Genomic DNA, 24,760 nt, shown 5'->3' with positions numbered 1-24,760 from the left:
TGTGTGTGTGTATGAGGATTCCAGCTAGACCAGCGGTGTGCGAGTGGGAGTACATGTGTGTGCTGGGTGTGGGTATATGTGTTCGAGAGACAGAGAAAGACAGAGAGAGAGAGAGAGAGACAGTGAGACAGAGACTGAGACTGAGACAGAGACAGAGAGACAGCGACAGAGACAGACAAACAGAAGTAGAGACAGAGAGAGAACACATGCCTGCCTTTCCCATGCCTTCCTACGGCAGGGAGTTTGTTCTGAGTTCTAGCCCACCCCCAAGCCTCGAGCAGGTTGATTACAGCTTCTTTGAAAAACCAAACAACTCTGCATCTCCCCAGGCTGAAAACATTATGCCGGTCTGGAGCAGAGAGGATTTGTACAACCTATGGCAAATGTGCATGATGATACCGTCTTTGCAGGGGATTCAATACCGGGCACCGGCCCCTCTGCACAGACGTGGGTCTTCGGGACCAAGGGAGGCACTGTGCTCCAGTCAAGAGGCCCTGCCTGTGACCAGGTGAGCCTCATCCTGCAAGGCACTGGCTGCCACGGGCAAGCCACAGCTCATCCAGGCTCTGACCCGGGCAGCTGGGAGGGTGGGTGTGTAGCAAGAACTGCCAGGACCCTCCGCCTGCTGTGGCCTCTTTGACTGCCGTTTCCTCCAGGTGCTTGGTGGCTGACTGTCACCCCTACCTCGGTTTGCTGAGCCGGAACTGGTTCCACAGCCACAGTCCGTATAGACGGAAGGATCGGCTCCTGATGCCCATAGGGAGCTGTACCACAGGGTGCTCGTGCATGCAGCTGTCGCTGCCATTGCGTAGCCCTGTGGTGGTTCGCCCTGACCAGCCAAGGCCTGTGAGTCACCTACTGTGCCCTCTCCCTTCTTCCCCAGGGGCAGGCGGGAGGACTCCCCAGACCCGGAACCCTCTCTCTAGACTCGGAGGCAATCCTGGCCTCACCATCCCCTCTCCTCCTACAAACCTTGTGGCACACTTACTCACTAACTGCCCAACCAGCAGCCCTGCAAGGCGTGGGGCTTGGTGCTGTCTGGGGAGATGCTAGGGCCCAAAGTTTCCAGGGGGCCACACCCAGCCTCAACAGTGGCCACTTGTCATGCCCTTGTCTTCCTCCCTGCCTCCCTTCTTTCCCTCCTTAAGCTTCTTGCTGGCCTCCTGACCCTTCTTCCTCTCTTTTCAGGCCTGCACCACATTGACTACATTGCCCCACCACACGGTGGCAAGGCCTGCCTTCACCTGGACATATGCATCTCTCCTATGGAGATGCCAACTCCCAACCTCCCATTCTGGTTGCATCATCTGGAGGCCACTGAGGCAGAGGCTGCAGGTGAGGGACACTGGCCCCGGAGCTGTTCCTTCCAAGGAAGGGATAGCCAGTCCTACTTACACCCATGAGCCCAGGTGCCTGAGCGAGTGTGCATGCATGCAAGTGCACTCCCACAGTCACATGCAACTCAGGCTTGTACAAGGGCACAGGAGAGTGTGTTGCATATGGGGGCCAGATCTGGAGCACAGTGTGTGTGTGTGTGGACAGGAGGGCTGACATCTGGGAAAGACCCAGAACCATCAGTTGTTGGATGCCTTAGGGACCTCCATCCACCGTGGGCCGCCTCAGGGGGCAGAGCTCGGTCTGCAAGGCAGCAGGCAGGGCCGTGTCCCGACACCAACATGGGCTCTATACCTGCTCTGCTCCTCTTGCAGCTGCGGGGCCAGCTCCAGCCCAGCTGTGCTAACATCTACTGACTGCACTCCGCCAGTGCCACTGGCCAGACCAAAGCCAGCACGACCAATGCCTTCACCACAAACAAGCAGCCAAAGGCCTCTTCACACCACGCCACAACGAAGCCTTCACCTGGAGCAGCCCTTGCCACACCCCTACCTGCCCTGTTCATCACTAATCCTCTCCCTTCAGTACCTAGACCCCCTGTTTATCTACTCTTATTTATTAAAGTTTATTGAAAAAAAATCAAAAGGCACACAATGTCCTCTCATGAAAGTGTGTTTTGCCTTATTTTTGTGTGTTTGCTCTTCCTGGGACTTGAACTCAGGGCCTGGGCTCTATTTTCCTGGGCATTTTTGCTCAAGGCTAGCACTGTACCACGTTTACAGCTCCATTTTGGGGGGTTTGGGTGGTTAACTAGAAATACGAGTCTCAGAGACTTTTCTTCCTGGTTGAACTCTAAATCATGATGCTCAGATCTCAGCTGCCTAAGTAGCTAGGCTATGCCTATACACATGAGCCATTGGTGCCTGACCCATTTTCTTTTTCCAAAAATTATTCCAGGGATGGTATCTTGATCTAGGCAAGACTCTGTTCTTCAAAACTGAGAAACGTAGGAGTAAGGAGTGCAAGAAACACCAGTGTACATGCCAGTGTACCTGCCTGTGTGGACACCAGGTGGACACCAGCTACTTACTCAGTGCCGCTGTCTACCATCTGGGTGAGGAGAGAGATGCCATCCAGGTTGATGAATTCCTGGGCGAACGTGAGATCCCGGGACAGGCTGGCCAAGTCCTTCAGGGCCTCCAGCTTGGCATCTATACTTGACGACTGGATGCGTTCATGGAGCTGCTGGGCATTCTGAGCCTTATGGGGGGTGGAGGTGGTATAAAAAAGACGACAGTGTTCAAAAGGAAAATTACAACATCACAGAAATGACAGCATCCCTGAAAAATAAAGTTCGGCATCCAGAAGCGGACAATGTGTGTGAGAATACCTGATAGCCTGTGTCTCTCACGGACAGGTGTGAGAGTAAGGGCTAGCACACTGACCATCCATTTCACCTTCTGTTTCAAAGAAAAGCAAAGTGAGGTCAGAAGAACACTGAAGACCCAGAAACTGATCAGGGTGGGGGGGGGGGATAGGATAAGGGGTGAGGCAGATATTTACTTTTGAAGCCCAATCATTTATCTAGAAGTAACTAAAAGCTACTTGCTTTGTTAAGCAATCACATAAGTGCAGACCTCGTACCCATCTCTTCAGCCAATACTTTGAGTAATCACAGCCTACACATTATGTCTGAGAGCTTCATTCCCATTTTTCCCAAGTGTATATTTTTCCCATATGTATTTAAAGAATAAGACAGAAAATACTGAAAATTATTTTATTATAGAACTCACTATGATCTTAATGGCTGTACATACACTAGAACCCTATGTGGCTTTTTAAGACACAAGCCTAGGCCATCTCAAGGGTTTCCTGTGTCCAAAGCCTGGGTGAGGTCCCAGAAAGCATGCCCTTGAAGCATGTCTCTAATTATATGCAGAGGTCCAGGGCTCTAAATAATTTTGGTTTTTACATTTTTGTTTTGTTTGTTTTGGTGCCAGTCCTAGGGCATGAACTCAGAGTCCAGGCACTATCCCTGAGCTGCTTTGGCTCAAAGCTCGTGTTCCATACCACTTGAGTCACAGCTCCACTTCTAGAGGCCAGGCACTGGTGGCTCACACCTATAATCCTAGCTACTTAGGAGACTGAAATCTGAGGATGGTGGTTTCAAAGCCAATCCAGGTAGGAAAGTCCATAAGACTCTTATCTCCAATTAACCACCAGAAAACTGGACATGGAGCTGTGGTTCAAAGTGGTAGAGCACTAGCCTTGGGGTGGGGGGGGGGGAAGCTCAGGGACAGCACCCAGGCCCAGAGTTTTAGCCCCATAATGGACCGAAGGGGGGGGGGGGGAGATAGTCTCATGGACTGTCCTGCCAGGGTTAGCTTCAAACTGTGACCTGTGATCCTCAGATCTCAGCCTCCTGAGTAGCTAGGATTATAGATAGGCTTGAGCCACCAGAACCTGGCTTCTAAATCACTTTGAATGTACCCTCTCTGTGTGAAGACTGGAAGAACCCCAGTTCTGTCTCCGAATCACTCCCTAGACTTCCCAGCTGGGGTACAATAAGTCCTGCCTGGTCTATTGTGCAAAGGACATTTTGTTGGCTCTTCTATGTATGTACCTTTCCAAAAGAACTTTTGCTAACAAAAATGTCAATAAAAAAAGAGACAGCTAGGTAGACAGAATTTATACCTAATTCATTCTACTTCAATTGGAGACCGACCAACAGAAACACTTACTTAAAAGGAAACAAATATAAAAGGAGAAAAAAATGCTTAAATGGAAATACCACCTCCACAGAATAGAAGCACAACTCAGCATGGCCACATTACCTACGATTGTGTGTGTGTGTGTGTGTGTGTACCGGTGTATGCATGCTAGTGTCTTATCTCCCAGGAGGGGGAACTCAGCTTGCTAGGTGCATGAACTTTAAATATTAGCACAGCTGAGCATTGGTGGCCCATGCCTGTAATCCTGAAGTAGCAAAATACCTTCTTCTGTGTTCCTCACAGTAATCTTTTCTTAAAAATGGATGGATAAATTCACTTTTAATTCATTTTTATTGTCTATGGGCACAGGTGGCTCACACCTGTAATCCTCACTACTCAGAAGGCTGAGATCTGGAGATCACAGTTCTAAGCCAGCCTGGTCAGGAAAATCCATGAGACTCATCTCCAATAGCTAAACTGTGGTGCAAGTGGTAGAGCACTAGCCTTAAGCAAACGAGTGTTTAAGGATAGTACCCAGGCCCTGAGGTCAAGCCCCAAGGTAAGCACAAAAAAAAAAAAATAATAATGAATTAACCAGGTACCAACTGTTCATGCCTTTCATCCTAGCTATGCAGGTGACTGGGATCAGATGATCTCAGTTCAAAGCCAACCTGGGCAGGAAAGTCCATGAGACTCTTACCTCCAATTAATCACTAAAAAGTTGGACTTGGAGCTCTGGCTCAAGTGGTAGAAAACTAGCATTGAGTGAAAAGGCTAAGGGACAGCGCCCAGACCTTGAATTCAAGCCCCAAGAACCCCTCCACACACACACAAGTTACCATGTGTGACCCATATTTTGTAGTTCTCAATTCAATTTTCAATTTTAAACAAAATTACAGAAAGTAATCTAGCAATTAATGACATTTTCAGATCCCAAATATTTTGTTGTGACATAATGCCCAATTCCAGACTCTGTGTCCATCCACAGAGCACAAGGCAGTGTTTCAAATGCAGAGTCTGGTGTGCTGTCTCAGACACTGTAACCCAAGGCCTGCACACTTGCAGGTCAAAGTCCACAACTGCCCCAGGTTTGGAAACATAAGCCAGTCTTGTCTTGTAGCGGCATCCTGCTTGCTATCTCTACCATCTTTCCATTAACAGAGCTGGGAATGTGAAGGATATTTTCCAAAATCCCTGCTCTGAGATGACAGGTCTCCACAGAGTTAAAATGCTGCTCTGGGGCCTGCTACATGCAACTTATCTCACAGCTTTGCTTTGTTTTCCTTCTTTGGTGTAGTTATTCCAGAACTTTCTGCCACTTAGCACTTGTATAACCCGACTGCAAATGGGAACAGGTGGAAAATTGTACTGAAAAACAGGTTGTGAATAAAAATGAACAAGCCGGGCGCTGGTGGCTCACGCCTGTAATCCTAGCTACTCAGGAGGCTGAGATCTGAGGATCACGGTTCAAAGCCAGCCCGGGCAGGAGAGACCGTGAGACTCCTATCTCCAATAAACCACCAGAAAACCGGAAGTGGCGCTGTAGCTCAAGTGGTAGAGCGCTCGCCTTGAGCTGAAGAGCTGAGGGACAGCGCCCAGGCCCAGAGTTCAAGCCCCACGACCGACAAAAATAAATAAATAAATAAAATAAAAAATAAAATAAAAATGAACAAATGTAAAAAATAAAAAATATAACGCCACCCTGGAGATGCTGTAAACACCACCCTCTCCTCCCTGACACTGAACCTCCTTTCTAAGAGCGACTGAATCCCCAGTGAGGGGAACCAATTCTTTCTTCGGCTTGGAGATGGCCAGAGAAAATGCTGAGCCTTTCTAAGAGGAAACAAAAGACACGGTGTGCACTTCCCTGCCTGGCAAGCAGATGAAGGGCTTTGAGCAGGATAAATAAGAATGCAAAGCACAAATGAAATGCTCACCTCCAAGGGTCACATTTGTATTAATTCACATTAATTTCAGGAAGTCAGACAAAAATGACTCAACCCACAGAAAAAGGACAGCAAACTATCATTTTTGTGAAGCAGGGAAGCTGGCACCGGGCAATGGCTGCAGCAACCCAGTCATTCTGTCTACTGAGCCCATCCCTATGTTTAGGTTGGAGATGTCTTAGGATAAAATACTTACGTCTTGTATGTAAGTTTATCAGCTTTGGTGAGGGGAAAGGGAAGCACAGAAATGCTGGGACAGAGGGTGAACTAACTCAGCAGTGATAGTCACAAGACACTGTGTTGGAAATGAACTATAGAACGTGGGGAATCGGGGCGGGGGGCGGAGGAGGGGAAAAATGAAACAGAAAAAATGAGGGAGGGGGTGACACTGTCCAAAAAGAAATGTAATCAATGCCTGACTCATGTAACTCTAACTCCTCTGCACATCGCCTTACAATACAAATAAAAATTAAAAAATTAATAGGCCAATTTAAATGAAAGCAAAATACTTAGCAGTTTTTAAACCTCTCTAATGCCATTTTCAACAAGATGGATCTGTGGTAGTTATACTCCCCACAGTTTAATTCTAGCCAGATGCTTTCTCCTCCATTTTGAAATTTATTTTTAGCCTATTACATGGCTTGTGTGACAACTGGAAATGATAGATAGACAGTTTTCCTCAACTGTGGGGGTGGAAATAGTAATACTTGGTATATTTTGTGCTGCTTGTGTTTTCTAGGAAAGCAAGGAAATGCAGTGTGGAACAATATGGCTCAAATATGCTAAGGTTACTACCCCAACTAGACCAGGAAACAAGAAAGACCCATTCACTGCCAAGTGCCACAGGCACCTTGTTCAACAGCTTTCACGCGCAGATATGCATGAGTTCTGATTAGCATCCATGAAACAGCCTAAATGGCCCAACATTTACTATTTTAAATCAATTTTTATCCATTTTTTCATCAATTTTCATCATCACTGACCAACACTAGGAAATATTTAAATTCAACCTGTCTTTGTCTTTCTCTCTGTCCTTCTCTTTCCCCCTCCTTCCCTTCTTCCCACCCACCTTTCTCCCCCCCACCCCTCCATAGACTTTAAATAAAGAAACAGCCTGTTTTTGGTTTGGCTTGCTTTGTTTCTCTGAATTTGCTCAGAGAAGATGATAAAAAAAAAAATCTACATAGCCAAGTTATTCATCAGTACTGGAAGAGCTATTGAGATGGGCACCAAACTCCAATTCCATGATTCCCAATCCATTCTCTGTTCACAGTGGAATAGGTTCCTTCCTCCTCTGCCATGGGAAATAAACTGGAGAGACTTCCAATTAAACTAGACTCTGCCCATGAGGACATCCCAGGGACTTTCTGTTTTAGAGTACAGTCACTCTCAAAAAACAGCATTCTATAAGCACATACAGCAGACCCAGAGGGTAGGCAGCTTAAGATGAAATAACCAACTAAGATCAACTTACTGGAGATGTGGTTAATCGAAGGATAGTGCCGTTTTTTATTTCATTGCGATTCTGGAAAAGAAAAGAAAAAAAATTGGGTGAATATTAGAGTAAGAAGAAGCTAGGAAGAGAACAAAACAAATATAGTCAAGCATCAACTCTACACAATAAACATACTTATGATTACATGATTCGCTCACAGAATCTTAACCTGGGCCCCAGATGTGTTCATGTTATATCAAGCTGTTGACAACACTCAGCACCAAGGAAGTAAATTTATTTTCACTTGCAAAAAGTAAGGATGCAGATCCCACAAGTAAAAAGAAGTCAATTTAAACACTAAACTCAGTGAATAGGACCCAGAAATTCCATTCCTATGTTTATAGCCAAGAGAACTGAAAACATATGCCCAAAGAACTGAAAACATATGCCATATAAAGAACATGTATATACATGTGTACAGAAACATTGTTCATTAACCATCTACAAGTAGACCCATGCCCATCTCTAAGAATGAGTGGCCATACAAAATGAGGCTTGTTCATCCATTCACTAGGAAGTGCAAAGCAAGAAGCATTGGTGGGTGCTATAGTATAGATGTCCCTTGAATGTATTACACTCAGTAAAAAAAGCCAAACATGAAAGAGCCCATGTTGTGTGGACCCACATACAGGAAATGTCCAGAAAAGACAAATCAATACATAAAAACAGGAAGTAGATGCATGACTGATAGGAAGGAGAAATGGGGAGCTACTGCTAATGGGTACAAGTTGTTGTTTTTTTATAATGGGATGATGATAATGTTCTGAAATTAATTGTTTCTGGTTGCACAATTCCATAAATACATTTTCCACCAAAAAACAAAAAAAGTACTTTTTTATTTTTTGTCGGTTGTGGGGCTTGAACTCTGGGTCTGGGTGCTGTCTCTCAGCTTTTCAGCTCAAGGCGAGCTCTCTATCACTTGAGCCACAGCACCACTTCTGGTTTTCTGGTGGTTTATTGGAGATAAGAGTCTCAGGGACTTTCCTGCCCAGGCTGGTTTTGAACCATGATCCTCAGATCTCAGCCTTCCGAGTAGCTAGGATTAGAGGTGTGAGCCACCAGCGCCCGGCAAATAAAGTACACTTTAAAGGTATATTCTGGGGGCCTTGGAACATATCTCAATAAAGCTGTAATTTTTATTTCTTTATTGGAGGTACTCAGGGTTCATGCTTGCTAAGCAGGTGCTTTACCATGTGAGCTACACTGCCAGGTCCTTTCTATACTGCTCATTTCCAACATAGCGTCTTTTTTTTTTATAAGCCCAGAGCCCTAGGATGTATCTGGGATGGCAGACCTGCACATCTAGTGTGACCAGCAATGACACTGTCTTCCAGCAGAGAACTCACAGCTTGAACTGAAGGTTTTTGTTTGGAATAGCAGGACCCTAGCCTAAAAATAACCAGTGAAAACCAGGCTAGAGTCATGGTTCAGTGGTATTGCTGCCTAGCTAGCACAAGACCCCTGAGTTCCAATCCTAGTACCGCCAAAAAGAAGAAGAAGAGAAAAAGGAGGTGGTTCCGATTTTGTAGATTCTACACCAGAATCACAGCAGAGATACTGGGGTTGGAGCACTTGTCATCTTCTAGCTGTATAACACTGCCATAAGCAGCAGAAGCGCCCTCTGGCCTGGCCCTCCCCTTTGGAAAGTGGGTATAGCTGGGGCTTCCCCATCTCCATGTGAGGAGAAAAGTTCAAAGCAGTGCCTGGCACACTGCAAATACTCAGGGGGAAAAATAACTTTATTACTAAGCACAAACTAACATCCATTAGAAAAGTACAATGCTGTGACCTTGTATGACCACATTACAATCTCTGCTACCCTACAAAGAGCCACACATACACACACACACACACACACACACACACACACACACACACACACACCTATCTCTTCTGTATGCAGAACAGCATGGCCAGAATGACATTCTGTAGAGCTGCTTTACATCAGAACCTGCCATTCTCAATTAATTTTACCCCATCCTCTTTGTCCCTTGTAGAGGTGCATTTGCTAATTTAGTCCTCCAAGCATTGTGCTCTGTGTGTGCGCGAGCACACATATCCACACATGGAACTCTGTGCATATGATTTTACTTATTTATTTTGCTTATTAGCCATCTTCCCTCAACCTCAGAATGTCACCTCTGTGAGCTGATAGTTTATCCCACTCCATTGTTATATCTATGGAGAATGGTAAACTAGTATAACCCAGTCAACATGCAATAAGCATTGGTAAATAAATGGCAAAGTCTGCACATCAGGCTATAGACAGACAGGACTAAGTTCTATCTTCTGGACACTCAATAAAGTAAGAGAAACTGTCGTGTAATCATTGCATCTGTACCATGAAGGGGTCAGCAAAAAGAAAAAGTGATCAGTATAAAAGAGAAAGTAATCAGTAATATACCAGGCCAGGTGTGTAATGAAGAGACGTGAAGGAGGAGAAAACATAGATCAAACGCTTTTAGTGCAGGCAGTATTCAAGGAAGTCTCTCCCCGGCCACACACAACACTTCCCAGAGAGAGAGGAAGAAGCACTACTACACAGGAAAGCCCAAATACATCATTATATAGCAATGGAATACTATTCACCCAAACAAAGAATGAAATTCTGCCATGTGGCACAACATAGATAGAACTGGAGGTCATTATGTTAACTGAATGAGGCAGGCACAGGACTACAGTACATGGTCCCATTCACCTGTAGAACCTAAAACAACTGATATCTTGGAAGTGTGCATAGAATGGTGGATCCCATAGGCCAGGGGCAGCAGTGCTGAAGGGAAGAAGAAGAAGAGTGATCAATCAGTAAGTACTGTTACAGTTGGATAACAGCTAGAAGTCCCTGTGTGCTAATGCACGGTAGGGCGAATATTTCACAAGAATAGGTAGAAGAAAGGATCTGAGTATTTTTTATCATAAAGAAATGATCAATATGAGTTGGGTGCTGGTAGCTGACATCTGTAATCCCAGCTACTCAGGGGTTGATATCTGAGGATAAAAGTTCAAGCCAAAGACTCTGAGAGACTCATCTCCAATTAACCACCAAAACTCCAGAAATGGAGGTATGGCTCAAGCAGTAGAACACTAATCTTAAATGGATGAGGAAAGGTAAGGAACAGCACAAGACCCTGAGTTCAAGCTACAGTACTGGCACAAAAAAAGGAAAGGAAAGAGAAAAAGAAAAGGGAAAGGAAAGAAAAATATAAGGAGGTAAATATAACTAGCCTACTTTAAACATCATGTTATGTATATACATATAGAGACATCATCCTGTACCCCATAAACACATACAATTTTGATGTTTTATGTATCAATTCAAAGATGAAAATTTTAATTTAAATCTTAAAAATCTGTCCTAAGATTTTCACACACACACAGAATAAGTATTCTAAATGTTGAGGTGATAAAGTCTGCAGTAAACAAAACTCATTTTAGCTCTTCAAAAATGAAGAAAAAAGCAGAACATTATGCAGAAGGATGACAAACAATCCAGGGAAAGGCACCCAAGGCCTGCTGTCATCCTCACACTGCCCGCTGTACCCCCTCCACCGCCCCCACCTTCCCCAGCCATCCACAGGGGCTCTGCATTTCTTTGCAGAAGCAACCCATCCACTCAGCATCCATGTAGATAGCATATAATAACGTCCTGCAGAAAATCGTCACCTCTGTCCAATTTCTCCCCCTCTGAAGTTTGTTCTTCCATATGCCAACTTTTGACCTCATCAGACAAATGAAGAATGGTGTCACCTGGTCCAAAATTCAATTTCTACTCCCCTTACTGTGATTTAGCAATTACAACAGAAATTTCCAGGCAAAGGACATGCCTATGATTTCAAGGATGCAATTCTCTACTTCTCCTCACCACCCCACCCCTTCCACCATCCTGGCCTCCCCCTATCTCTGGGCTGAGAGAAGCCTTTTAGTTTGGAGGCACTGCTATCCAGTAAGTCTTCTTCAGCCACATTACTTAATCATTCCAGAGACTGGCTTTGACTGCAAATCTGCTCCTGTTCACCCCTTCGGGGTCCCATTTGCTTGATCTTCACCCTTCAGGCTAATGAAGCAGTTGAGGACCTTGTAGGATACCAGTTGCTAGGATACAGAGAAAAGCCTCAAGACAGAGGACCACAGAGCTGACATTTAAGGAGGAATGTTAAAAATACCCTAAAATAAAATCTGATTTCCCCAAAGAACCAGGAAGGGGAAAAAGGCAGAGGTGAGTGTGTAGAAGAAGGAAAAAGGAAATGAGGTCAACTCTTGTAAATACTTTTCCTATAACTAACACTGGACCTTTTGGGGACAAGATCTTCACATCATAGTCTATCTATCAGTGGAAGGAAATGTGGTTTGACTTATTTCCTAATTTTTCTTTCACCCTCTCCATTAGATTTTGTTCTCAGTTGTCCATCTCTTTTAATGGTTTTACTGTATAGAGCTCTGAAAAATCCTGTGCTCAATTCTAAAAAGAAAAAAGAAAAGAACGAGACAGGTATTAAACGCTATCTGTTAACCACCCATTATGGTCTGTGAACCCAGAACAGGAATGTGCTTGCTCCCCAATGAATGGATGATCTCTCTCACTCTGTAGCAAGATCAAGTTCAGAATGAAGGGACGGAAGGGGAAGGCAGCTCCCAGGAGTCCAGGAATGGACCAGCATCTCACAAGGCTGACCCAAAGACCATCAGGAGACTGTCCCCTTCTGGGTTTTGATCACATACTTCTGAAGGCAGAGAAATGTTTTTCTGGAGACAAACCAGTTTCCCTTAAAGGAACATGCATATTCATATGTCTTCTACAGCTAAAAAGACAGAACCACCTACTAATTACTCCCTTAGCCAACCTCGCATGACAGGACTGAATAACTATCACCCCTTGTGCTTGGTGCTTAGGTCCATGATCCAAAAGCCAAAACAGAACCTGATTGACGTCCAGATTCCACTAACATTAAAAGATGTATTGACTCAAATTTTTTTGAAGTGACATGAGGTAATTATTTAGATTTGAGTCTTGGCCTTGGATCTAGCCAGTGGCTGGGCACCCTTGCACAGCAGGAGAAGAGGTCAAGTATAACTGGATTTCCGACCAGGTGCTGGGCTGGGCTATTTTTATGGGGTAAGGATGGTGGGCCCATTGTGGCTGGAAAGCCTGACCGAGTAGGAGGAAGGAAGCTGCAGATTGGGCCTGAGCCAACTGCCGTCTTGTATGACCTTGAACATGTCAATGAACTTTGGCTTCCTTATCAACAGAATGGAGGCTAGGAAGCCCTTGCTAAAGGTCAATTCTTTTCTATTTTATTGTAATTCTAGTACAATGAAGAAAGAGGAAACATTTGAGGCTCTTGAGCAATACTGCTGATAGAATGAAAGTGTGTTAGGGAAATAAATCTGTCATAAGAAGTAACTTGAGGAGACTGAGCCAGGGGAGGGAGGCTTTGAGCAGTTGCACAGGTCCTGACCTTGCAAGTGTTGGCTCTGGGCACTCATATCTCAAATTAAACAATCCAGAAGAGAAAGCCAGACCTAGGAAGTTAGTAAGGAGTGAGGTCTATGGTGAAGATGTCCACCTTTCCTTTCCTATCTCTTGGACTGTGTTTAGAGATGCATTGTTGGTGGATGACTTTGTTTTGTGTAACAAAGATCCTTTTAAAAAAAAGGCCAAATTCAAATTGCATTTGCAATTTTTTAAAATCTGCATATCTTTTAAATTTTTATTATTAAGTAGTTGTACAAAGAGGTTACAATTCCCTAAGTCAGGTTGTGAGTAATATGACTATCTTAACAGTGTTAGGGCCAGCATTTAAATTTTTATCTTGTAAAAACACTGGAGTTGAATGTACGCTTTAGGATTCAAGTTACATGCTTGCTGCTTCTTAACCCAAAATTCATCTCTTGCTTCTTAACCCAAAATTCATCTCCCTTTGGATGTGCTTTGGGACACAGAAGATGGACCTAGGGCTTACCGTTACTTTCCAGCTGAGGAACTTTAACCTGTACCAAGAGAATGCACTGGAAAAATTTCCCCCAGGGTCAAGAAGAATGCTCCCACCATAGAAGAATCCACACGGAAGCCCTCAGGTCTCCTGTACCCCTAGATCCTGTTCCCCCTTCCGGGAGTCAATTCTAAGGTCACCTAGGAGTCAATTCTAAGGTCCCCAGCACAGGTCATCTGGCCAAGTTTATGTCCTCAGACCAGTTTTTGCATCACAGGGAGGTGGCGAGGACCCCATGGGAGAAGCAGGGTCTGATCCCCACCCCCACTACCTCACACTTTTTGTTTGTTCTGGTCCTAGGGCTTCAAACAGGGCATAAGCATTTTGTCTAGGCTAGGTCTACTTCCGCTTCTTGATGGTTAATTGGAGGTAAGACTCTCAGGGACTTTAACATCAATGCTGCCTGTCCTCAGACAGGCCACATAGGCTCTTTTCTGCATCTGTTTCATCTAGACCTACTAGAGCCATTTCAGCCCCTTTGTTCTGTTAACCAGCTTTGACTAGTGGCCAGTTCTTTAAGTTGAACATCCCCTGTTTAAATAAATAATGGTATAATTTCTGGTTGGACCCTGACTGATATATCAAGTGTTCCAGATGGTCCCCATACAAAGGAAAATTTAAAGTAATTATACTAAAGCAGGCCAATGATATACAGCTATTTAAAAAAATGGTTTGTATTATGGAAACATAGGTCATCACATTGCAAAGTCACACAGTCAGGTTACAAAACTACACGGAAGCAAGAGTTCAGGATACAATGAGTGTGTGCACTGGGAGATACCGGCACCGAGGTAATCCCTGTATAATGCTACTAATGATAGGAAGGACAGAAAAAAGGAAGTTTGGAAAGAAGGAAGGAAGGAAGGAAGAAAGGAAGGGAGGGAGGGAGGGAGGGAGCGAGGGAGGGGAGTGGGAGGGATGGAGGAGAGGGAGGGAGGGGAAGAAGCCCAAAAGATGGCCTACATGATTAAGACAGAAAGTAACTTCTGGCAAGTTCTAGACAAACTTGCCCAAGCTAAGTGAATCACACTGAACTGCTTCATTTATTCTTAGGGATAGAGCCCTGCTGGCCAGCCCCTCCCACTATGGTCAACTTTAACCTAGCCACCAATCAAAGGGCAAGGTGCAAATATTTACCTTTGAGTTTCAGTGGATAAGGTAATGCCTACAGTCTCAGAGAGCCACCAAGTCTGGAGGCAAAAACTGTATTGACAGGGGAGATGTTTATGCTTGAAAAATAATAAATTAAAAAGTTGTAAAGGGTCATTGGCAGGGATTGCCAAGGACATTTACTTCAGCTAGAAAAATGCCACCTCCATGGCCAGACCCAGGTAACACCAAAACAACAACACAACAAGTACAAGCACTTCCAGCTGAGAGCTAAGGGACTTAGTATGTGAAGCACCCAGGGGAGCATGGCCAGGATGAAGTTACATAGGGCCACATGGCCCACAGAACAGAAATAACCTAGCAACACTAAGTAGCAACACCAGGTGTTAGGTGGGCCTAGGGCAAACCCAAAAGGTTCAATAACTCTTGGTCATTTGGGCATGTGCCATTCCTGAGACACAACATATACTCATAATCTGAGTACCTGGCATATAGTAAATGGATATAATTGCCTCTCAGTGCCAAAGCCCACAGATGTCCAAGCTCATTGTTCAAAAAAGGTATAAGTAGAGCTGTGGCTTTAAGTGTTAGTGCACTATAGCCTTGTGCAGAAAAGCTCAGGGACAGCATCCAGGCCCTGAGTTCAAGCCCCAACACCAACAAAAAAGGTGTAGTACTTGAATAGAACCATGTGATCTTCTCATGTCCTTTAAATTATCTCTAGATTGCTTATAATCCCTAATTAATACAGTGTCAAGGCTATGTTGTTAGACTGGATTGTGTGTAACAACAACAAGGAGAAAAAAAATCAGTGCATACTCAGTCTGGAGGCCTTTTTAAAAATCATTTTCTACCCAGGGTGAGTTGAGTTGTATTCGTCTAAGCAGAGACCACAAATGCAGAAGGGCGACTGTACCTGAGCACAGTGTCTCTGGGCCTCCCTTCCCACACTGCTACCTGAAGACAGTTCCCACACTGTCACCGTGAGGATTAAACTAGACAGTGCAAATAAGGGCTCTGCTTGACATGCTCATGAAATATGCAAAGGCCCAATTATCACTCATAAGAAGAGGCAGATTCTGCAGCCAGACAAGAGGAAAATCTGCCCCAGGTTGAGAAAGAGAATCTCTGACCGAAGAAGAAGACCAGGGAGGCATACTTGATGTCCAGGCCTGAGACAGTAGACTTTTAGGGTTCTCTTTGCTTTTCCCTTTCTGGTCCTGGGTGTTTAGGGAATCTGTTGAAATCTCTGGTTCTCTTCTCAAAATGTTTGTAAGAACATAAAATAAAATGTGGATGCTTGCTAAGAAACCAAAGAGCCATCCCAATATTTTAATCGGTTTCATAGTGCTATACAATCAATGCAGGACTGAGACAACGTCTTCTGTGTGAGCCAGACAGTATTTTAAGTGTACTGGGACAGGAGGGATCAGCTACAACAGTGACACATGGATGAATGGATAGGGCCACATTCCAGGCCACTTAATATGCAGAAACAGGTGGCACCTCAGATGTGGTTCAAGGCTGTTGTTGCTGACTTCTTCATTCATAAACAAGATTAAATAACAAGATTTGTTAGGAATTCTAGTAATCAGCATGATCCCTAATCAAATGTAATGGTCATAAATGACATTTTAGATGTGAAAAATGGAACCAGGTACCTGGAAGGGATGAACAGGGCTAGGAAAGATGGGGAGAAAGGGGAAAACAATAGATAGGGAGCCACTGATCAAGATGCATTGTACTCATAAACCTATATGTTGACTAGAAAGCTCTGTAGATTACTGAAAGATACCTTGAAGAAACAAGTAACATTTTAAGGTAACTGTAATGAAAGCAGCAAATATCTCTCATCTCGCTCAGTGACATAGGGGCACAGATACTACTTATATTGTTACGGTTTCTTGCCATAGTAAGATTTTAATACAACTGCAACTCTATTCTCTTACACGTTCAAGGACAAGACGTTACAACAATGGCTTTTCATCACAGTTACAAAAAAAACCCAGATTCCTCTCATGGTTTAGAAACTCAGACTGGGGTGGCCGTGGCCAAGGTCTCTCTGGAGCCTTCTCCCACCCAGCTCACTGTCCTGTCCTTTGTTCTATCACACAGGGTGCTCTGACACGCTTCAGGGATGGCACAAGCTGTCCCCTTCCTGGGAATGTTAGGATCTGGCTCCAGGGCAATCTTAGAGACAATCCTTACAGAGAGTACCTCGGCCAGGATGGACAGCCAGGGCTTTGCATGGAAATGAAGATAGTGTCAGGGAGAAAAGACAAAATGTATGGATGCACAGCCTTGACATTGACACCAACCTTCAATAGCACTCCTGCCTAGTTTGTGGGGATTCACATGGTTGGAAGACTAAGCCCCTTACATCTCCAGTTTGGCTGCCAGATCCCTCTGCCAATGGCCTTATTTGTTTCTATCCAGCTGATTATAAACCTGAACCCAGCCAGATCATATTTCTAACCCATTCTTAAAACTATATTCCAGATCAGCCTTTCAGAATAAACCAAAATAGTAACAGCCACGATACTGTGATTCTGTAGCTTTATCATGTTACTCACTTTTAAAAAAATAAATATCTCACCAGTTGCCTGTGGCTCACACCTATAATCCTAGATACTCAGGAGGCTGAGATCTGTGGGCTAGGGTTCAAAACCAGGCAGGAAAGTACACAAAACTCTTCTCTCCAAGAATCACCAAAAAGATGAAGTGGAGCTGGAACTCAAGTGGTAGAGCACTAGCCTTGGGCAAAAAAGCTCAGGGACAGTATCTAGGTCCTGAGTTCAAGTCCCAAGACAGGCACCAGCACCCAAGAAACAAACAAACAAATATTTTGTTCATTTTCTAAAAATGTCCTGTCTTTTTCCACACTCACCAGAATATATATTCAAAGAAGAGTGGCCATTAGCCAGGCACCAGTGGCTCATGCACATAATCCTAATTATTCAGGAGCCTGAGATCTGAGGACTGAGTTTCAAAGCCAATCAGTACACACAAATCCAAATCTTTTTTTTTTTGTATTTTATTTTTTATTGTGAAAATACTGTACAGAGGGGTTACAATTACATGGGCAAGATAATGAGTACATTTCTTATCAAGCATTGTAGCCTCCTCCTTTTTTTACACTACTCATACAAATCCAAATCTTATCTCCAAGTAAACAGCAAAATGTTAAAAAGTGGAGGTGTGGCTTAAGTGGTAAAGAGCCAGCTTTGTGTGAAAAAACAAGTGAGTATGAGGGCCTGAGTTCAAGTGCCAGTACAAACACACACACACACACACACACACACACACACATACACACAGAATAGTGGACATCAACTTTTGTTCATCACCAGTGCCTAGAGCAGTCGACCAATGCTTTCAAATGAATGGAATAGGTGTTTTAATCCTAGTGGAGCCTGGAAAAATAATCAAAATATATTACACACTGAAGCTAAGAGGCCACTTACATCTTCAAGAACAGAAATAACCAGAAATAAAACCATATACTTACAGTTATCCGATATTTGATAAGGGAGCCAAAGATATAGAGTGGAAAAAGATAGACTTTTCAATAATTGGTGTTGGGAAAACTAGGCATCCATATGCAAAAAAAAACTAAAAATGAGTCCCTAATTGTCACCATGCACAAATATCAACTCAAAGTAGATAAACTGAAACTTTGAAATTACTGCAAGAGGGAGTAGAAGAAACACTGGAACTCATAGACATAGGCAGAAACAATTTTTGGAAAGAGTCCCAGGGGCACAGCAGATAGGAGAGACTTGACAAATGGGACTACACCAAACTAAAAACTTTCTGCACAGCAAAGGACACAGTTACTAAACTAGAAAAACAGACAACAGACTGGGAGAAGATCTTTAACAGCAGTACATCAGACAAAGGCTTAATATCCTATATATTCAAGGAGCTCAAGAAACTAACTCCTCCCAAAGCTAATAAACCACGCACTAAATGGGCAAAGGAGCTAAGGAGACACTTCTCAGAAGAAGAGGTAAGAATGGTAAAGAAACACATGAGGAAATGCTCAACATCCCTGGTCATAAAGGAAATGCAAATCAAAACAACTCTGAAATTCACCCCAGTTAGACTGGCCAACATCCTGAATTCAAACAACAAATGTTAGGGGACATGTGGGGGGAAAGGAACCCTATCGCTGTTGGTAGAAATGTAACCACTCTGGATGGAAGTCTGGAGGTTCCTCAAAAAATTAAATATAGATCTTCTCTACAACCCAGCAATACCACTCCTGAGCATCTATCCACAACACCATAAGCCAGAATACCCTAAAGACACCTACACAGCCATGTTCAATGCTGTACGATTCGCAATAGCCAAGTGTAGAAACAGCCCAAATGCCCTACAATAGATGAGGGGATCCAAAAAACGTAATACCTATACACAATGGAATTGTACACAGCTGTTAGAAAGAACAGTATTATGTCATTTGCAGGGAAATGGATGCACCTAGAACAAATCATGTTAAGTGAAGTAAGCCAAGGTCAGAGAGACAAACAACACATTATTTTCACATATGCAGAAGCTGGATCTAAATTACACTGGGACATAATATATTATACAGGTCTCTAGCATGTACACACAGTGAGACCAAAGGGGACACTCTGGAGGGGAATAGAAAGGCATAATGCCTATGTGCATCTAAAAAGGTGCTTATAAAATAATATTTATTGAAATTAACTTCAGGATATGAAAACAAGAGCATTTTTTCTTTTCTGCTGTTTTTGTTTTCTTTTCTTTTTGTTCTGTTTGTTCTCTTATATGTCTTTGGAATGTAAGGGGAGGCAAAGAAATGGAGGGACAAAGGATGAACAAACGCAGCAATGATACTCACTAGACACTCTGTTGAAAATGAACTATACAACTTGTGGGTGGGGATGAGAGGGAAAAACAGAGACAGGGAGGGCTGACAATGTCGAAAAAGAAATGTACTCTGTTTTGAGCATTTTCAAATAAAAATAATTTTTAAAAAAGAATAGAATTGCCCTTTCTCTTCCCATCTACAAACAAATCTCAAACTATCTTTCCTTTCCCTCCCTGTCTACTTCATGACTATTCCAAGGTGCATGTGTCTCTACACATCTTTTAAGAGAGAGAAGCGAGAACATTGCTCAAGTTCCACTATCAGGCGTGTGTGAGATGAGTCTCACGTGTAATGAGCCATCAGCTGACTCCTGCTGGGACAGCTCCCAGCATCTGAGGCTCAAAGTCCAGAACCACACTCAGAAATCCAGCCTTCAGAGTCCCAAGAAGAAGGGTCCCTGTATGAGAGACTGGACAGGGCCCTTCAGAAAACAAGGTCTAGACTCTCAGCCGGAAGGGAACCAACTCAACAGTACAGGGTAGTAAATAGATGGACTGCCACTTGAATCCCACTGTTCTACCTTTTCTCTTTCCCTTCCTTTTGCCAGAAGAGAAAATGCAATCTAAGGAGATTTTCCTAAATAAGTGAGTAGCAAGCACACTATGTGTGAGAAGACAGTTAAACAACCAATACTTTCAAAAGTGTTGAGAAACCACATGCAAATCAAGATCAAAATGAGATACTATCTTACCAGTCATGATGGCTATTGCAAAAAGACAAATAACAACAACAAATCCTGATGAGGATTCACAGAAAGGAAGCTAGACACAAGTAGTGAGAATGCAGTATTACTACAGACATTTGGGACAACAGTTGAAATGTTCCTTATAACGCTAGAAATGGAGTTACCATCTGGTCCAGCAATTCCATACTGAGTCTGCGTCCAAAGGGAAGAAATCAGTATGGGAGGGGGGAGTGTAGTTGTGGAGATGGGAGGGAAGGGATGATAGGGAAAAAACAAAGGAGGAGGCAACAATGCTTGATAAGAAATGTACTCATTACCTTGCTCATGTAACTGTAACCCCTCTGTACAGTATTTTCACAATAAAAAGCTTATTTTTTTAAAAAAAAGAAATCAGTATGGAACAAAAATGCAGCTGGATACCAAGAGCTCATGCCTGGGTTGCCAGCTATTCAGGAGACAATCTAGAGAAACCAAGTTTGAAGTCAGCCTGAGCAGAAAAGTCTGTGAGACTCTGTCTCCAATTAACCAGCAAAAACAAACAAACAAGTTAGATGTGTGGCTCAAATGGTAGAGCATCTGCCATGAGCAAATAAGTGGAACAAGTGCAAGGCTAAGTTCAAATCTTGGTACTGGCAGAATAAAAGGAGGAGGAGGAGGAAGAGGACCAAGAGGAGGAGACTGAAGAGAAGATGGAAGAGGAGGAAGAAAAGGAAGAAAAGAGAAGGAGGGTCTAAGGAGAGGGGAAGAGGGAAGGGAAGGGAACTAGCTAATTCAATTAGGATGTCATATTAAAATGTCTTCATAAGAGCCACCATTGAAAAATACTTCTTAATAAAACAGCTATGGCCTGTGTGGCAATACATACAACAACAAATATATGTCCACCTCCCATGAACCCATCCTGCAAATCTGCAAGCACAGAGGAGGCCTCTGCACAATTAAACTGAGCTTGCACAAGCAGCCTGGCTCGGAAGAGAAAGCTGAAGAGGAAGTAAGCACAGGAAAAGATGCTCCACCTCTGTGACTGGAAAAAGACAGACTGCAGCCAAGAGAAGCCAGTGGCAACCCTGCCCAGGTGCAAAGATCAGCCATACCCACACGACATGCAGGCAGCTGAATGCCCTGCCCGCTGTGGGAGGCTCTGAAGCTGGCAGGGAAAGGCAGTGTCCACCCAAGGGGTGATGGGTATCACTTCTCCAGCAAGGCTTTTCACATCTATTCTAGATTACATTCTACAATACATACAAGCACACACACACAACACAGCATTATTGTAATGACAAAGTTAAGAAAACAAGGGATTATCTGTAAGAAAATGGGTTAATCATGCCATGGGGACACCACACAAATCCATCTCCAAAATAGTTCTCAGAGGGGAAAAATCACATTACAAAGGGTTTCCTACATTAGGCTACCGATTATGTAAATCCCCCCTCCCCCTCTCTCTGTCTGAATCTCTCTGTCTCTCTCATCTGCTGTGGGGCTTGAACTCAGGGCCTGAGCACTGTTCCAGCTCTACTGCTGTGTTTTCTGGTGGTTAGCTAGAGATAAGAGTTTCACAGACTATCCTATAGGGGCTGGCTTCAGACTAGGATCCTCAGATCTCAGCTTCCTGAGTAGCGAGGATTACAGCACCAGCATCCAGCTAATGATATAAATTTGAAAGCCCAAACAATTCTATATAGTATGGATGGATATGTACCTATGTATAAAACCTATCAAACATTCATGAGAATCATATTCATCAAGCTAGGCACTAGTATCTCACTCCTGTGATCCTAGCTTTGCTGGAGGCATAGATCAGGAGGATAGCATTTTTGACAGTCTGGGAAAAACATGTTACTAAGATTCTATCTCAACAGAAAAATCTGGTGTGTTGGTGCATGCTTGTCATCCCATCTACTATGGGAAGTATAAACAGGAGGATCATGGCCCAGGCTGGCCCAGGCCAAAAGAGAGGCCTTATGCTAGAAGTAACTAGAACAAAAGGGATGAGAAGCATGGCTTAAGTGGCAGAGTACCTGACTGCACAGTCATGGACATACAGTACCTCTTTTCAAGGTGGAGCAACATCACCACCCTTGGCTCTCTGCTCACTCCATCCACCTAACTGATTACCTTTCTTTCATCCCTCCTCTTCCTTTAGGATTTTTTTTCTCATGTCTATCTCTTGTGTCTGACCTCGGGGTATTGTACTAGCCATTAAATGATTATTGTAGGGCAACTGAAGGACAAAGGAGAGAAGATCTACATGTGTTTTTGACCTTGAGGAGCAGAGTAATTCTTTTCAAACTAGAAAGACATCCTTTACCCTTCATCAAACCATGATGGGTTCTAACACACATTGTCAAAACAGAGAACAAAATACAATACAGACTAAAAATATCTACAACAATAGTTTCATGAATCTTTAATGTTTCCCTACACATAATCTTTACCCTATACACACATATGTGCACATGTGTACACACTCACAATGTACACATTGTGTCATCAGTCCAAAACTTTGAAAAGCAGAGGCTAACAGTTCCTTTAAAAGAAATACAACAGGGGCTGGGAAGTTGGCTTAGTGGTAGAGCGCTTGCCTTGCATGCATGAGGCCCTGGGTTCGATTCCTCAGCACCACAGAAGCAAAAAGAAAAAAGCCGGAAGTGGCGCTGTGGCGCAAGTGGTAGAGTGCTAGCCTTGAGCTGAAGAGCTGACGGACAGCGCCCAGGCCCAGAGTTCAGGCCCCACGACCGGGACCCAAAAAAAAAAAAAAAAAAAATACAACAAAGCATAAAAATGACCAGAATTGTGCTTTGAAGATTTGCAAGTAAGTTTCTAAACATTTGTGAGGAGTAGCAGAGCCAAGCTTAAAACTAATCTTGTCTACTGATAGCAACTTTTTGTCCCCCCCCACCTTGTTAGTTGCTAGCATCATTGCAGGAAAACAAGAGCCTGTCTTTGAGAGCAGCCTACGTGTCACTCTTTATGAACCCTGAGCCTCAATGTTTTAGTAGCTGAGTCAATGTATTCATTGGTTTAATAGCTGAACTGGAGAACATGGAATTATCATGACCTCTGGCATTTATCTTTGCCTGCAATTCTAGAAGCAGCCCTATCTTACCAAACACTAGCAAGGGAGCCCAACCAAGAAAAGTCAGCTGCCTCTGTAATCATCCTGTTATAGCTTGTACCCAACAATCAGTGGTCAACATTAAATAACATGTCATAAAACCCACTGACATCTGAGTAATGCTGGTGGCGGTCACTGCCCTTCTTCTCCCCCCTCAACTGATGTCTAGCTTCTAGCTTCACTCTGAAATAAGCACATAGGCTTCCAACTCCTCTCTGAAGCAAAAACACCCAACGAAAATGATAGCCTCCATCCCTTCCTCAAACTCTTCATTAGAAAATTCTGGAAATGTTTTCAGAGACTTCAGAAAGTCCACTGCCAGTTTGAGTCACTACAAGCAGCTTCAGCAGGATAATGATAGGGTGGCATGGATGGGATAGGGAATGGCAGCTGAAGGCCAATGTCAGGGCTGGATAGCACCCGGGGAAGTCAGGACAATTGAAGGGGAGGGAGGGACGTGCACACACATGTGCACATGTGCATGCATGTGTTCGATTTTCACAAAGTGTACTTGATGGATTAAGACTGAGTCAAGGAAGCCTAGAAGAAATATGTAACATTCTATCCTGGGCACGCTCTGAGAACCAGAAGCCAACGACTCATTATCCTGCCCTTGGCTGGGGAAAATCCAGTATCTTCTGAAAGATTACATACTACTAAATATCTTTTGAATTTCTGATAAGAAACATGCCAATGTAGGTTGTAGTGACTTAGCTCAGTGTCTTTCCTGTTTGGAAAATGGTTGCTAATCTGAATTTGTGCCCTTCCAAGCCCACGTACAAGTCCAGTTGTTTCTTAGTCATTGGAAAATGTGTCAGGTGAATAGAGTACCTTTTCTAAAATTTTATTTTATTGTAAAGGTGATGTACAGAGGGGTTACAGTTATATAAGTAAGGCAATTAGAACATTTCTTTTCAACAGTGTTAGGGGTCAGGGGGAATACAATCAAGGTTTCTAAGCCAGTGCCTATGTTTTCCTTGGTGGAAAGTCTGAAGTATTTTTGTAAACTCACAAATCTGTTTCTCTGTGTCTACTGATTCTCAGAGCCCACTGTGTGAAATCAAGAACTGAAGGAAGGTAAGCCACACGAATACTAATGGACCCTAGCCCAGGGTGAAAGAGAGAAAAACTCACTTTCACAGAATTGTGCAAGCACAGAAGTTGGGAGGAAATTCTCTCTCCCCCAATCACAAGTTGGTCTCTAGCATTAACAAAAGAACTGGACGTGGGCCATAGAGGCTAGCTCTGATGAGTGAACAATGAAAACTAAGAGATCGTATATTAAAAGTAGACATTATTAGAGATTCTTTGCTACCTTTCAACTTGGTTAACTGTTGCCATTGTTTTGTTTGGTAATAGGTTATATATACACTCTAAGGCACGAGGTGATCTCTGTATTTATTTCCCTACCAACCATTATTGCCACAAGAGATAAGTTTCCACAAGTGACCACATTTCCTAAAATACATCGCT

At 43.6% G+C, this 24,760-nt stretch overlaps 1 protein-coding gene across 1 annotated transcript in view; it reads right to left on the bottom strand.

Moving 5' to 3' along the window:
• The window catches only part of LOC122120802 (engulfment and cell motility protein 1-like), a 124,011-nt gene that overhangs the window by 83,051 nt on the left and 16,200 nt on the right, over positions 1-24,760 (bottom strand). Inside the window, 2 exon segments of the mRNA XM_042695027.1 lie at positions 2,426-2,595; positions 7,467-7,517. Of these exon segments, the coding sequence (XP_042550961.1) occupies positions 2,426-2,595; positions 7,467-7,517 (221 nt within the window).

Source organism: Dipodomys spectabilis, unplaced genomic scaffold (genome assembly GCF_019054845.1).
Source record: "Dipodomys spectabilis isolate Male_0828 unplaced genomic scaffold, ASM1905484v1 ptg000178l, whole genome shotgun sequence".
Taxonomy (NCBI): domain Eukaryota; kingdom Metazoa; phylum Chordata; class Mammalia; order Rodentia; family Heteromyidae; genus Dipodomys; species Dipodomys spectabilis.
This window is presented reverse-complemented; position numbering and strand designations above follow the sequence as displayed.